This window comes from Arachis ipaensis, chromosome B03 (assembly GCF_000816755.2).
Source record: "Arachis ipaensis cultivar K30076 chromosome B03, Araip1.1, whole genome shotgun sequence".
NCBI lineage: Eukaryota > Viridiplantae > Streptophyta > Magnoliopsida > Fabales > Fabaceae > Arachis > Arachis ipaensis.
Window position 1 is genome coordinate 110,661,472 of NC_029787.2, and position 14,082 is coordinate 110,675,553.

A 14,082-nucleotide genomic window follows, 5' to 3' on the forward strand; every position below is an offset into this window, starting at 1 on the left:
TGTATAACTTGGAAAAGCTCTTTACTTGAACAACAGCTTGAAAACATATTCTCCTAAATTTTAATTATCTGGATTTAACAGGTGATAAACCACTATTTTATGGTTTATCTTGTGCTCAATTGAGTGAATTTTATCAATCTTTCATACACTTATTCATACTAATCGCATGTTTTACGTTTTCCTTCCTGATTTTGTGCTATGATTGAAAACATGCTTCTTTGGTCTTAATTTTGATATGTTTAATCTTCTCTTATTACCATTCGATGCCTTGATATGTGTGTTAAGTATTTTCAGATATTACAGGGCAGGAATGGCTTGGAGGATGGAAAGGAAGCATGCAAAAGTGGAAGGAATACAAGAAGTTGAAGGAACTGCAAAGCTATCAGCCTGACCCTCTCGCACTAAAACGGTCATAACATGAGCTACAGAGGTCCAAACGACGCGGTTCTAGTTGCGTTGGAAAGATAACTTCTGGGGCTTCGATTTGATATATAATATGCCATAGTTTCCCTGACACTATGCGACGCGAACGCGTGCTCCACGCGGACGCGTTGCAGTGACGAAAATCAGCGTGGCAGATTTCTTCTCCAGCGATTTCTGGGCTGTTTTCGACCCAGTTTGCGGCCCAGAAAATACAGATTAGAGACTATAAAGTGGGGAAATCTATTCATTCATAATCATCAGCTCATAATTCATAATTTTTAGTTTTAGATGTAGTTTTTAGAGAGAGAGGTTCTCTCCTCTCTCTTAGGATTTAGGATTAGGATTCCTCTTAAAGGAATTAGGATTTCTTATTATTTCAACTTATTATTTCAACTTCCTCTCAAGTTCAATATTCCTTTTACTTTATATTTCTCTTTTACTTTCAGATACTTTAATGCTTTTCTTTAATTACTTATGTTGCCAAATTGGCTTATGAACCATTCATGTTAGATTGATTTTCTTTATTTAATATAAATTGAGATATTTCAGATTTATGATTCTTATTTAGCTTTTTATATTCTTGGCTTTAATTGATTAACTGGAGACTCTTGAGTTATCAAACTTATCGCGGTTGCTAATTGTTATTTTTGCTAATTGAATTGAATTCCAACAACTCTAGACCCTTCTTAAAAATTGGCTAGGACCTGAAGATCAAACTAATTAGTCCACTTGACTTTCCTCTGCTTTAGTAAAGGTTAACTAAGTGGGATTAAAACTCAATTCTCATCACCATCGATAAGGATAACTAAGATAGAATTTTTGAATTTTCATACCTTGCCAAGAGTTTATTTTATAGTTATTTATTTATTTTTCTTGTCATTTAAATGACCTGTTCCTTATTTTAAAAATCTCCAATTTACAAGATTCATAACCAATAATAAGAACACCTCCCTGCAGTTCCTTGAGAAGACGACTCGAGGTTTAAATACTTCGGTTATCAATTTTAAAGGGGTTTGTTACTTGTGACAACCAAAACTTTTGTAAGAAAGGAATTCTTGTCGGTCTAGAAGCTATACTTACAACGGAAAAATATTCGTGAAAATTCTAGATCGCGCGAGAGTTTCGTTCTTCAACGGGATACGTGACATATAATCCTTTTATTTTTGGGTAATTAGAGTTTTTGTGGCATGCAAACTGGAATTTGATCATGCAACTTCTAATTGGAATTAATTGACCAAGGAATTGGCAGTTAATGAATTTTAGAGGAGACTAGAAAGGTCTAAGGAATTAGGGTCTAGTCACATATAGTTTGCCATAAATTAAATCCTATTTGATTAAAATAGTTAGTAAGAAAAGTTAATCCGGAAAAATAGATAACTCTGAATCCTTAACTGTTTTCTCCATATTTTCTTCCCAACTCATTTACTTGCCTTCCTTCAATATTCTTTATATTGTTTAATGTCTTTTATATTGCATCTCAATACCATTTTCTGTTTGTCTAACTAAGCCTATCAAACATTATTGTTGCTTAATCCATCAATCCTCGTGGGATCGACCCTTACTCACGTAAGGTATTACTTGGTACGACCCGGTGCACTTGCCGGTAAGTTAGTGGGTTACAAATATCGCACCAGTGGCGCAGTGGTGGCAGCTCGGTGATGGGGCGGCGGCAGTGGGGTTTGGTGGTTGTGGAAGGAGGAGGAAGGGGGAGAAGGGGAAGGGAAGATGGAGAGGGAGGAGAAGAAGAAGGGGGGAGCGTCGGCGGTGTAGTGCGGCGGTCGGGATGGCGGCACGGTGGTCGGGTCTGGGTGGCTAGGAGCGGTGGTGGTTGGGGGATGGGAGAAGAGAGGTTGCAGAGGGGGGTGGGGGGGGGGTTTGGGTGACGCGATGGGTAGGGTTTCGCGTGAATGGGGGGTTAGTATTTTTGAATCCGCGCGAACGCGTGGAGCACGTGATCGCGTGATTTGGGCGAGAAAGGGGTGTGAAGCGATCGCGTGAATTAGGTAAAAGGTAAGGGACGCGTACGTGTGAAGCACGCGAACGCGTCGCTGAAAATTGTGCTAAACACACAGTTCTAGTGTCGTTTTGGCGCAACTCTCTGTTTCCAATGGGGTCCTTAAAATCCATGCGACGCGTACGCGTTGCTCACGCTCACGCTTTCGCGTGGGATGTGTGTGGTGCAGTGACGCGTTCGCGTCAGGGACGCAAACGCGTGGGCCAATTTGTGCTAAAGGCACACCAGCCGCACGATTCCAGCCCAACTTTCTGGGCGTTGGATCTTTACGCCGATTTCCATTCGACGCCCACGTGTGGCCTGCGCGCTCGTGTGGGGTGAATTTTTTTATATGCAGTTATGCAGTATGCAATATGCAATGCTAATATGGGTGATATGAATAATTCCAGGTTCAATGAAAATAAAATAAAATAAAAACAAACAAAACGAAATAAATTGAAAAAGGAACGATCATACCATGGTGGGTTGTCTCCCACCTAACACTTTTAGTTAAAGTCCTTAAGTTGGACATTTGATGAGCTTCCTGCTATGGTGGCTTATGCTTGAATTCATCCAAAAATCTCCACCACTATTTGGAATGCCAACAGCCTCCGGGGTCCCAAACTAGGCATGTAAAGCCTTTGAGTAAATTCAAACAAGTTCTTAGGTTCCCGGGATGTTGAATGTCAGAATAGATTCCAGGATCCCAAACTTTGCTTTTATATCCGCCTTTGTCTTGATTTATATTTTTCCAGCCGGGCTTGCATTCTCACCAAGATGGCCAAACATTCTCTGAGACCCATTCAATTGAACTCGAAACCAATCCTTACACTTCAGATTGAGGCGTGGAACCTTATTGAATCTTACATACCAGCCTTGAGCGCGAACCATTTCCTTTTTACTCTTAAAGTCGCAAAGAGATCTAAGCTGACCATCTGTTTCAAGTAAACCATATTCAAGTGGAAAAGTAAAGATAAAAGCTAAGGATTTTACCCACTTGAATTTAGTATTGGGTGGTAATGGTCTTGGGATATGTGTTTCCAGTGGTTTTGCAAGCTCTACTCCCTCGTGTTCTTCTGTGAATTCCTCCACTTCATTGCAAATTTCTTCAATTTCAACCACATCTTGATCCAAGTCTTCGATATCTTCCTCATCACTCAAGTCATAAGTTGGAGGTTGCGAAAAATATACCTCTGCATCATCTTCGTATTCACTTGGGGAAGATTCTTCTATCTCAAAGAATTCACTTGCGGATGCAAGTTCATTGCTAGGAGAATTTGACTCGTGATCTTCATTATCAAGGAAACTTGCTTGTTGAGTTATTCCGTGCAGTTCTTCATAGGATACCTGCTTCCGGGGCTGTGCACTATCCTCCTCAGCATCAACTGCACTTTTTCTGACGGAATTCTCCACAATTCTGGATTTCCATGGAGGTTCAGCGTCTCCTAAGTCTTCAACCAATTCTTCTTCTTCTATAATTTCAGCCTCCTCCACTTGTTCCAGTACAAAGTCATGCTCCGTGCTGTCCAGTGGGGTTTCTAGTATCTCCTTCATGCTGTGTTCTTCATTAGATTGCCCACATGAAGCCATAGGGGTTCCTTGAGTGTCCGAACGTCAGGGAGGTAGTCTATCTATCGCTTGATTCAATTGGTGAAGTGTGGCGTGAAATTTTTCAAATGTTTCCTTGTGTTGCTCCCTAGATTCTTGGAGTGATGGATATGGACGTGGTGCATAGGGAAGTGGTGGTTCTTGGGAGTAATTAGGTTGGAATTGGGGTGGATACGTGTTAGGGTCATATGGAGGTGAATGGTGGTAGTTGGCTTGTGAGTGTGGTGGTTCAAAGCTGTGTTGAGGAGGTGGTTCATAGGCGTATGATGGGGCTTGTCGGTAATTACAAGAGGGTCCACCATAACTATTGTTCTGACATGCATTATTGAATGGTCGTCATCCATGATAGTTTGGAAGGTGTTGTTGCCTAAAGGGTTGATCAGATGCTCGTGGCTCCGTCCATCTCTGATTGTTTTGACTTTGATGCATGTTCCTGTTATAGCTTCCATTCCTTTCAACATTATTAGAACCAAACTCAAAGCGATAGGGGTGAGAATTCATAGTAAATAATAAAAATTAAAAGCGAAAATAAAAAGAAATAAACAAGCAAAAGAAAATATTTACAATAACCAATAATAAGGCACACAGTTGCAAATCCCCAACAACGGCGCCATTTTGACGAACTGAAGATTGATGGTTTAGAATTTACAATAAATTCTCGTTGCAAGTATAGTTTCTAAACCAACAAAAAATCCTTTTGTACAAAAACTTGTTTGTCACTTAAGCAAACCCAATAAAATTTATAACCGAAGTATTTAAACATCGGATTGTCTTCTCAAGGAATTACAGGGAGGTATAATTTATTATTGGTTATGTAAAAAGATATGTTTTCAGGTTTTTTCAAAATAAGGAGCATGTAATTTAAATGACAAAAAAATAAATTAATAATAATAAATCTCTTGGCAAGGTATGAGAAATTGAGGTCCTATCCTAGTTATCCTTATCAGGTGTGAAGAGAATTGGATTCTGCTCCCACTTAAATTAACCCTTGCTAAACAAAGGAAAGTCAAGTGAAAAAATTGATTTGATCCTCAGGTCCTAGTCAACTCCTATGGGAAGACTAGAGTTATTGGAGTACAAATTAATCAGCAAGAATTCCAATTTCAATCAACAGCTGAGTTTGACAACTCAAGTATTGCTAATTACTTAACCAAAACCAAAAGGAGAAAATAAATCTAAATTGAATTGAAAGCATCATAAAATAATCATTAATCTGAAATACCTCAAATTGCATTTAAACATAAATTCAAATCCTAACATGGAAAGTTTGTAAATCAATAATGAAAAGATAAATGACAATTAAAGTAATGGAATAAATGAAAGTAGAAAATAAATTTAAAGGAATATTGAACCTGTGATTGAAGAGAAATAATCCTAAAATAAGAGAAATTCTAATCCTAAATCCTAAATCCTAAATCCTAAGAGAGACGAGAGAACCTCTCTCTCTAAAACTACATCTAAAACCTCAAATTGTGAATATTAATGTTGTTCTATGTATCTCCTTTTGATTCCTCCATTCTCTGGCTTATATTCTGTGTTTCTGGCTTGGATTTGGGCCGAAAAAGGGTCCAGAAATCGCTGGGGTGTTTTCTGCAGATTCTTGTACGTGGCGTCTGTCACCCGTTCACGTGGGTCACGCATTCGCGTCATCTGGGAGTTTTCCTTGTCACGCGTGCGCGTTGGTCACGCGTACGCGTCAATTGCATTCTGCTCAAGGCGCGCGTCCGCGTCATCTACGCGTTCGCGTCGCTGCATTTTCGCGCTAGTCACGCGTTCGCATCGTCCATGCGTTCGCGTCGCTGCCTTTTCTTCAAAACTCCATTTTTGTGCTTTCCTTCTATTTTTGTATGTTTCCTTTTTGTCCTTTAAGCCATTCCTGCCCTATGAAACCTAAAAATACTTAACACACAAATCACGGCATCGAATGGTAATAAAGGATAATTAAATTTAATATTTTTAAAGCATAGGAAACATGTTTTTCACATATATCACATAATAAGGAAGGAAAAGTAAAACCATGCAATTTAGATGAATAAGTGGGTAAAGGATTGAATAAATCACTTAAATTGAGCACAAAATACACCATAAAATATCGGTTTATCAGCGACTCATTACCAGGAAATTGGAACATCTCGTTACTAAAGTTGTATAGATCATAACCTGTACAATCCGCGGATGAAGGTACTCTTTTTCCCCCCTTAGAGGTTTTTTCCCAAATAAGGGTTTTACCTAAGGAGGGTTTTAATAAGGCCGGACGCCCAATATATCAATCATCAAAGTCAAACAATGTATCAATATATAAATAACTGATATGATCTTTACTTTCTCTCTTCTCCTATTCTACTTTCAAATGCAAAAAACATTAACCAAGCATGCATAACTTTATATATTATCAAAATAGTAAATTGTCAAACTGACCCAACCTCTGTCAGCGCAAACAAAAATTACTTCAATCCAAAAAAGACAACAAAACAAACCAAACAAATAAAAACATCAATTAAGAAGGAGGAACGTTCTTGTCATGGTCCTCCACGGTTCCATCCACAACCAGCTTCCCACCGATAGCTATCTTGGTCACATCAAGCTGACCACAATCAAACTCTGGGGCCAATACAGCAACCTGACTAACAGCTCGGTCAAAACCGGAGGTGAACATCTCCAATCCCTCCTCTTCCAACTCCTGGACCCTGGAGGTCAGTTGCCCCTTGGTCTTATCACTTTCCCTTATTTCTGCTTGCAGAAGCCGAATCTGGTCCCGAAGACGAGTAACCTCGTCCTCCGACTCCTTCATTTTTGCTGTAACATCTACAACAACGTCCTCTTTCTCCTTCAATGATTTCTCCAGCTCAAGAACCCTCTCCACAGACACCTGCTGCTCTGCTCCGAGGAGTTCAGTAGTACGACCCACACACATCAATCACGAAGCAACAATCTACAACAGAAAACACAAGTCAACAAAACAGAAATAATGACGAAGACACACAAAATAAACAAATATACATAACTGACCTGAACGAACTTCCCCATCCCCTCGAGGCCAATCCGATGAGTCATCAGCATATCTCCAGGGTACTGAGAGACCCTGTCAGAAAGCTCGCCAAAGGGAAACTATTCACTCCACAATGAATGTGAGCTCGTGGCAAGAATGAACCCATGGAGCCTTTTCTGTCTCTCGAAAACAGATCTATTACCACCAACGAAATCTTTATCACCCTCTGAAATCACCTCAAGAGACTTTTCAGTATCGTCCCTTTTTCTCTTAAAAAACGACGCCGGCTGGGCCACGAACTGAGCGGCATCCCTCCCACCATCCTTCACAGTCCCGGAGCCACCCGCGCCTTTCTCTCTCTTCTTTTTAAGAAAAGACTGAAATCGTGAGGGATCAAGAAGAGGAACTCGCCAACCTACAACCAGAAAGCAAAAAAAAAATCAAGAAATGAAACAACAATAGCGAAAACAACAATCAATATTACCTATGTAAGCTTTGAAACCCTCAGTGTCACCAGAATCATGAAAACGAAGAACTTCGGGAATAGATAAACACTCCTCATCAGCAAAACTCTCTATCAAAAAATCTAAAAAGCAGTCTTCTTCCTCGTTCTGCTTAGTAGCCTTGAGAATTTGGATAGGCTCAGAACACAAATAAAGAGGGAACCTTTCTATAAGCTCGTCGTCCAAATAAAAGGGATACTCGGCCTCTACCGGCCACACTTTAACAAACATAGATTTAAAGTTCTTGAAAGAGGATTTATACAATAGGAAAAGGGAACGCCCGAGAAAACTACTCAAACATACCCATAACCCCTTTCGAACCCCTTTCGACTGAAACAATGAGAAAAACACAGACATAGAGCAGGAAAAAGAAAGAAACTCCATCAAACATTGAAACGCACGAAAAAATGCCCAAGAGTTTGGATGCAACTGCGAAGGCGCGCAGTTGAGTTGAGTTAGAACATCACACTCGAACCTACTAAAAGGAAACGTTACTCGAAGTTCAGTAAGGCATGGGGTGTACATGTAGAAAAACTGCAAATCCCCCCTCCTCTCGTAAACCCTATCCTCACCAGAACAGTGGACAAGCTCAACAATTCTGCCCGAACCCTCTTTGACAATTTTCAAACCCTTAAGCTCAGCTAATGACTCGGTGTCCACATACGATGACGAACGCGTCCTAACATCATCATGTACCTAGTGATACGGATTGTCTTTTTTCACTTCTACTACCTTCTGCTTCTCTTTCTCTTTCTCTTTCGCCATTTCAAAAAAAAAAAAGAAACAAAAGTAACTTTAGGAAAAGAAACTAACCTTTCGAAGTCATGACTCGAGTCAACAGGTAGGAAGAACTTGAAACAGCAGACTGTCAATTCCAAAACAGCGAACAAATATCATTACAAGCCCACTAACTTAGTGGGTAACTTAATTGATAATCGCTCCGAGCATCGAAAACCCAAACGATAAAGAAGCGCATTAATCGCAACACATTTCGCAAGGATAAAAAGTCTCTTAACCTTCTCTTGGTTTCTCCCACATTTCTTTTTCCTACTTTTTAACCCATAGATGGCCCAACATTGCAAAAAAGATTCGAGACTAAAACCCACACGTGCATGAAAGACGTACACAAGGACCGAAAACATTAAGCTTGCCCGTTATTCTTTACAAAGCCAGACAAGCTTAGGGGCTATGACGTGTACCCCGTAAATTCAGAACCAATATCAATATGAAAACCGACCAAATAATCCGGAGATAATAACGCAGAACTCAACCACAACTTGATTACGGTTTCACACAAGTCAAACACCATCTCTAAGCCGTTATCAACAATGACACTCACGATCCAACCAAAAAGATCGGAACAAATAAAGGGAAGCTAACACTTCACTCACCTATATCAACAAACCAGATAGTCCAGGTGAAGACAGGTCACAAATACATGTCACTCTCTCATTCGTATTGTTTTCTTAACATCTTGTACTGACTTGAGCGTTGAAGTGCTTTTTGCAGGTACTCCTGCCGCAGTGTTTCGCATTGCCGAGGTTTTTCCACCATTCTCTCCAAGACGACGTATAGCTCTTCCCAAAGCCGAGCTGTCGCGGAAGGAGTCTTATACCTCGGTTGAACTCGGACGGAACAGGAATAATAAAAGTGGGCAGAAGAAAATAGAAAATTATTATCACACTAGCACCTGAAACGTACAAACCTCAGTCATGGAACATAAAATCAGACAACTAAATAACATTCATTGTATGAACAGCAGCAGATGTTATTCTTCATACCCTCCCCCAAAAAAGAAAAAAAAAAAAGAAAAAAGAAAAAACCAGAAATCATCAACTATTTATATATATATTTCCTACATCTGTATTACTAAAACTAAAGGGAAATAAAAACATAGAAATTACGTCCATTAAGAGATTAATCACTAGAATCGAAGCTTCCACTGTGAGAGCTGCTGCCATTGTAACTATGCAAGGAGAGGCCCCTCAAGTGACTGGCCAAAGTAGCACCATTCTTCTTGTTCTCCTGAAAATATCTCTCCCTTTCAAAGTGCTTCGCAGGTGGTGGTGGAATTGCTACATGAGGAAGCTCCCCATTGTTCCTTGCATTTGGAGGTGGAACCACAACAGGTGCAGCACGGGCGTTGGTTTGTCGAGATGGCTCCAAAGAGAGCGGTCTTATTAGTGCACGGTTGAGTCTCTCTTCAAGCAAACCCCAGTTAGGGAAACGAGGTTCAGTCTCTTCATCTTCAGGCCTTGCACAAGCCTTTCCTTTGCGTAATCTGCAAGGCATTAGCCATACAGAAATAAATCTAATCTTCTTTTATTCTTTATAAAATGGAAATAACTTGCATTGACACTAGATTACTAATGAAATTAACTTTTCATTTTTTTACGCCAATCACTGGTAAAAATAAACCAAGAAAAGAATATAGCATCTTCAAAGAATCGGCTGCAAGGTACCTTCGGAATAACTGCTCAGGTTCCTCCTCCTCTTCTACTTCTTCATGGACAAAGTGATTGGGAGTTGTGGCTCTGCCAGAAACGAGGTCATCATGCCTTGCAAGTACTTCCTGAAGCTGCTCGTTTAATTCTATTGCTTGTGAAACAATCCTCTCATCACTATGAACAGTGAAAGCAAAAATCAGTTGATGGTATAAGTTAACCATATTAAATGCATGCATGTGCAACTAGACACAAAGATTCCTATACTAGGGAAATTTGTAGGGCAGAAAAGGCATTATCCTCCATGCATGATGAAAGTTGAAGCAGAAAATTATACTTTTAACAAGGAGAGACAGAAACCCAAAGGATCCCTACCGAGAAGCCATCACAAGATGCATTACTCTCTGTTTTTGAAACGAACATTGCTCGACAAGATCAAGGGTGAATTCATCCCTTGCTCCCTACGGAAAAAGAAAAGAGTTTTAGCTGAAAGGGAATGTGATTAGTTACATTTTTCATAACTACATATCAGGGTATTAGATGCAGTAGATAAAGAAATACTAAAACTAAGTCAATCATTTTATCACATTCCTTCCTTCCTATATAGACAATATATGCTAGTTTTAGTTGAGGTACAATTTTTAGTAATGTCATGATGTTTCTATGTAACTCAGGTAATTTTGAAAAACTACTCTTATAAGCACTATTTATCATTATCAAGCAGTCTCATTCTCAAGCCTCTCAGTCTCAGCCTTTGTTGTCATTCATTAACCTAATATAAAACTGTGAGAGAACTACTACGGAGAAGCATGCAAGATTTACAAATGCAAAGATAGATGAGCGAAATTCTGATTTCATTTTAAGACATCTTTGGTCTACCTGAGGATGTTGCGCATCAACAGCATCAAGGACTTCTTTTAGAACTTCTAATGCATTGCTAGCCTTCTGAATAATGCTGCAAATGAAATGTAGAATAATATATATATTCTTGCCTAGAAGAAAATCACAAGATCAAATATTTGTAGAACGATATTTGTCCACCAGATCAAGCACCATCCACTGCCATGTTGAATTTACCGTTTTACCCCCAAAAATGAAACAAGAGAAGAGGAAAGAAGAAGCCAGAAATAAATTTTTAAAATACTCTTTTAAAAATAGTAGTCATGCTCATCATAATAAATCATATCATAATAGTAGTCATTCTTATCATAATCCTTTCCAACATACCCAAACTAGAGACTTATTAAATGCGCTGTTTTCCACTAGTTATTAGTAAATTGAAACCAGAAGTTACCTAGATTCGGGAACAGGATCGGACTCCGCTTGCTGAGCAACCCCACCAGATCTAGGCAAGGCCTGTTCCCTGTTTGGTCCATTATTAGTCCTGTTAGGTTGTGAACTTGGACAATTTGATTGGAATTCCTGAGACCTTTGAGGAAACTGCACCCCAGCACTCTGTAAGAAGTATAGCTGCAAATTAGCATTGCCATTCAGCAGACATCGGATTGAATCAACCTATCTGTAACCTACCACCAACTCATAATATGCATTATAATATTGTGGAAACTTTCCAGAAGCACCACCAAGGGCTGTTTGTGTAGCATCTAGCAGGAGAAATATCCGTTCCCTTACAGGCAAATCTGACTGCAACCAGAGAAAGGACCCAAAATATATAAACAAAAAATCAAGATTGCTAAGGTTCAATAGTGTGAGGGAAAAAACACACCTTTTTCTTCACAATTTTCACAAGAATAGGAATGGTTCCTGTTTCAACAACCTGTTTATGAATTGGATCTCCAATGTTGTTCATCAACATTTCCAACAACTAGAAAATCAGTAGAAAAAGGACGGGTTAGTAGAATGCCTTAGGACACAAGCAAAGAGCAAAGAGAATAATATTAAAGAAACGGCGGCCATATAACCAAGCTTCTCTACTTCAGGTACAGTGAAAAATATGTGGTTCCAAACTAACTTTCACATTAGCTGTGGCTATTTTTGGTTGACGGGAGAAGAGAGGGGGATCACAATAAATAAAACATTTAAGTAATTATTATGCTCACCATAACTGCATAAAGTTGTGTATTGGGGTTCTTGTTGCCTAGTCTCTTTTTTATGGCCTTAACAACATCTCTAGCTTGCCTGAAATTTCAAGAAAAAATAATGGTTAACAATGGTAAGATTGTGTGGATTCTTTTGGCACCTTAAAAATTTAGAGAAAGGTCATCCAGGCTTCATGCATCACACTAGGTCTACTATTGAATAAGTGCCATGATAAACATATCTTCAATTGAAATTATGTAAGGCATCAAATATCAGTTGTTTACCAACTACCAAAGACTTCCAGTTGAAGTTTCCCATTCAAAGAATACCTAGTCTCAAATGCTGAAAATGTTGTAGCAACCAAATAAATTTGATTAATTGGAAACAAGCACTCATGTTTGACATGACATAAATAAAACGATCATGCAAGAAGAAAATCTTAAAAAATGGAAGAAATTCAACAATAAGAGAGTCAGGGTGACACAGGGTGGAGACTGGAGATCATAGATTTGATTCTCAAACCAGGAAATAATTACGAAGTAATAATGTGCGATAAGAAATATCTAAGAGCAAATACAAAGACATTAAATGAACTTAGTTTCATATCGTTGAAGGTTCTGATCAATCAGAAAGAGACAACACCATAGAACGAGAAGAAAGATTTGTGCGGGTACCTTTGATCATGAGCAACTAATTCACAGATTTCAATATTTTTCATCCAGTCAGTTTCAGTCAGTTTCTGACTTGTTGCAGCATTAACTCGCTCAGCTGCCATCTGTTTATAGAGAAAGAATTAAGATTTAAGTAAATATAGAAAAATAGAAAAATTAGAAGACATTTCATACAAGGAAGCAATAGGTGAAGATTTTACACAGCTCAATAATAATATAATATATTCAAGTGTAAAGAAAAACAAGACTTTCATGCCACACTACCCGATCAATCATTATATAAAAAGGGGAAGGTAATTGATCCACAAAATACAAAAGAGTTGCTATCACCCTTGTGTCCTATAAATAAAATCATCTTCCACCATAGAACAAGGAAATTGATATCAGATAGAGATGAAAGTTGAAACTTGCATGTTCTGACAGCACAAGAATGCTCAAGTAAATGGATATCTTACCTCTTAACTCTTGTCGTAGCAACCAAGTCAGAACTGCAAGAATGTCATGAACTGCCTGCAACATGAAAATTTTCCAAGCTATATAATTCAGAACTTCACCATTTCTAATATCAGCTCAAAGAACGTGAACTGTGAAAAATAACCCTCAAATAAACATCATGTCCTGACTCTTGAAGCCAAATGATCGGATCTAAATCAAGGGCATTTCAAAAACAAAAAAATTTCATGATTATGATTAATGGTTAGGGTAAAGCACACTTAATAATCACATTAGTTTTATTTTTTTCTTAAAAATAAAAAAAGGTTGTACCTGAAAAGAGAGAGACAAGGACAGAGATCACGAGGAGGAAAGCGAGTATGCAGTGCTAAACCCTAAAGATCTTCAGCATTTCAATTGCAACTCACAAAGCCCAAGATCAATAATTCTGATGCTATACATATATTAATCACGCTTCCTTTTTCCTTTCTTTTCTTTTCTTTTGTTTTCTTTATTAACAGAGTGCTTTTGTTTGTTGTTTTCTTTATGATTAACTTTAGCTGTTTAGCATATGAGGATGATGATAAAGAATTGGGGAAGTGTGTGTACTTTATAACAGAAATGAGTATGGTTATGCGAAAATGGAAGAAGATAACACTCACTAATATGAATAAGAACGGTCTTAGTGTTTTGTTATGCAGTTTGGTGAAAGTGTTAATGTTATTAATTAGGCAAGCGAGGAAAAGTACGGCACCGCCATGATCAGGAACTTCCTAAACAGAAAACAGCCAAAGGATCTTTTTCCAAAACAGAAGCTCTTATTTCCTATTTCTTAAGTTTGGTCACCAAAAATGAATAAATTGAAATTGAGTTAATTATATAATTCTCTTACTGAAATGAAATAGATAAATTTATGAATATTAAATTAATCTAAACAATTTTGTATGATCAAAATTAAAATTCAAATATGTATAAAAAT

The 14,082-nt window shown here is 38.4% G+C and overlaps 1 protein-coding gene across 3 annotated transcripts; it reads right to left on the reverse strand.

Annotated features, from left to right (window-relative positions):
- LOC107630899 (target of Myb protein 1) lies at positions 9,178 to 13,904 on the reverse strand. Of its 3 annotated transcripts, XM_021119262.1 has the most exons (12): positions 13,437 to 13,904; positions 13,270 to 13,316; positions 13,127 to 13,181; positions 12,675 to 12,775; positions 12,021 to 12,099; positions 11,687 to 11,785; positions 11,491 to 11,604; positions 11,255 to 11,415; positions 10,840 to 10,915; positions 10,336 to 10,421; positions 9,979 to 10,137; positions 9,178 to 9,797 (listed from the first exon to the last, which is right to left on the reverse strand). In XM_021119262.1, the coding sequence occupies exons 4-12, from the start codon at positions 12,773 to 12,775 to the stop codon at positions 9,434 to 9,436; spliced, it is 1,239 nt and encodes a 412-aa protein (XP_020974921.1). In that variant the 5' UTR covers positions 13,127 to 13,181; positions 13,270 to 13,316; positions 13,437 to 13,904; the 3' UTR covers positions 9,178 to 9,433. The 3 variants fall into 3 exon arrangements, with proteins under 3 accessions (XP_020974921.1, XP_016189667.1, XP_020974922.1); XM_016334181.2 differs by lacking the exon at positions 13,270 to 13,316; XM_021119263.1 differs by lacking the exons at positions 13,127 to 13,181; positions 13,270 to 13,316; positions 13,437 to 13,904 and adding an exon at positions 12,285 to 12,342.

Bases quoted from the DNA above. Each gene is read 5' to 3' on its own strand.
- LOC107630899 (XM_016334181.2), bottom strand. From the start codon at position 12,775: ATGGCAGCTGAGCGAGTTAATGCTGCAACAAGTCAGAAACTGACTGAA. The intron at 11,786-12,020 runs GTGAGCATAATA...CTGATTTTCTAG, and splicing joins CACAACTTTATGCAGTTATG to TTGTTGGAAATGTTGATGAA. The intron at 10,422-10,839 runs GTAGACCAAAGA...CTTTTTCCGTAG, and splicing joins TTGATGCGCAACATCCTCAG to GGAGCAAGGGATGAATTCAC.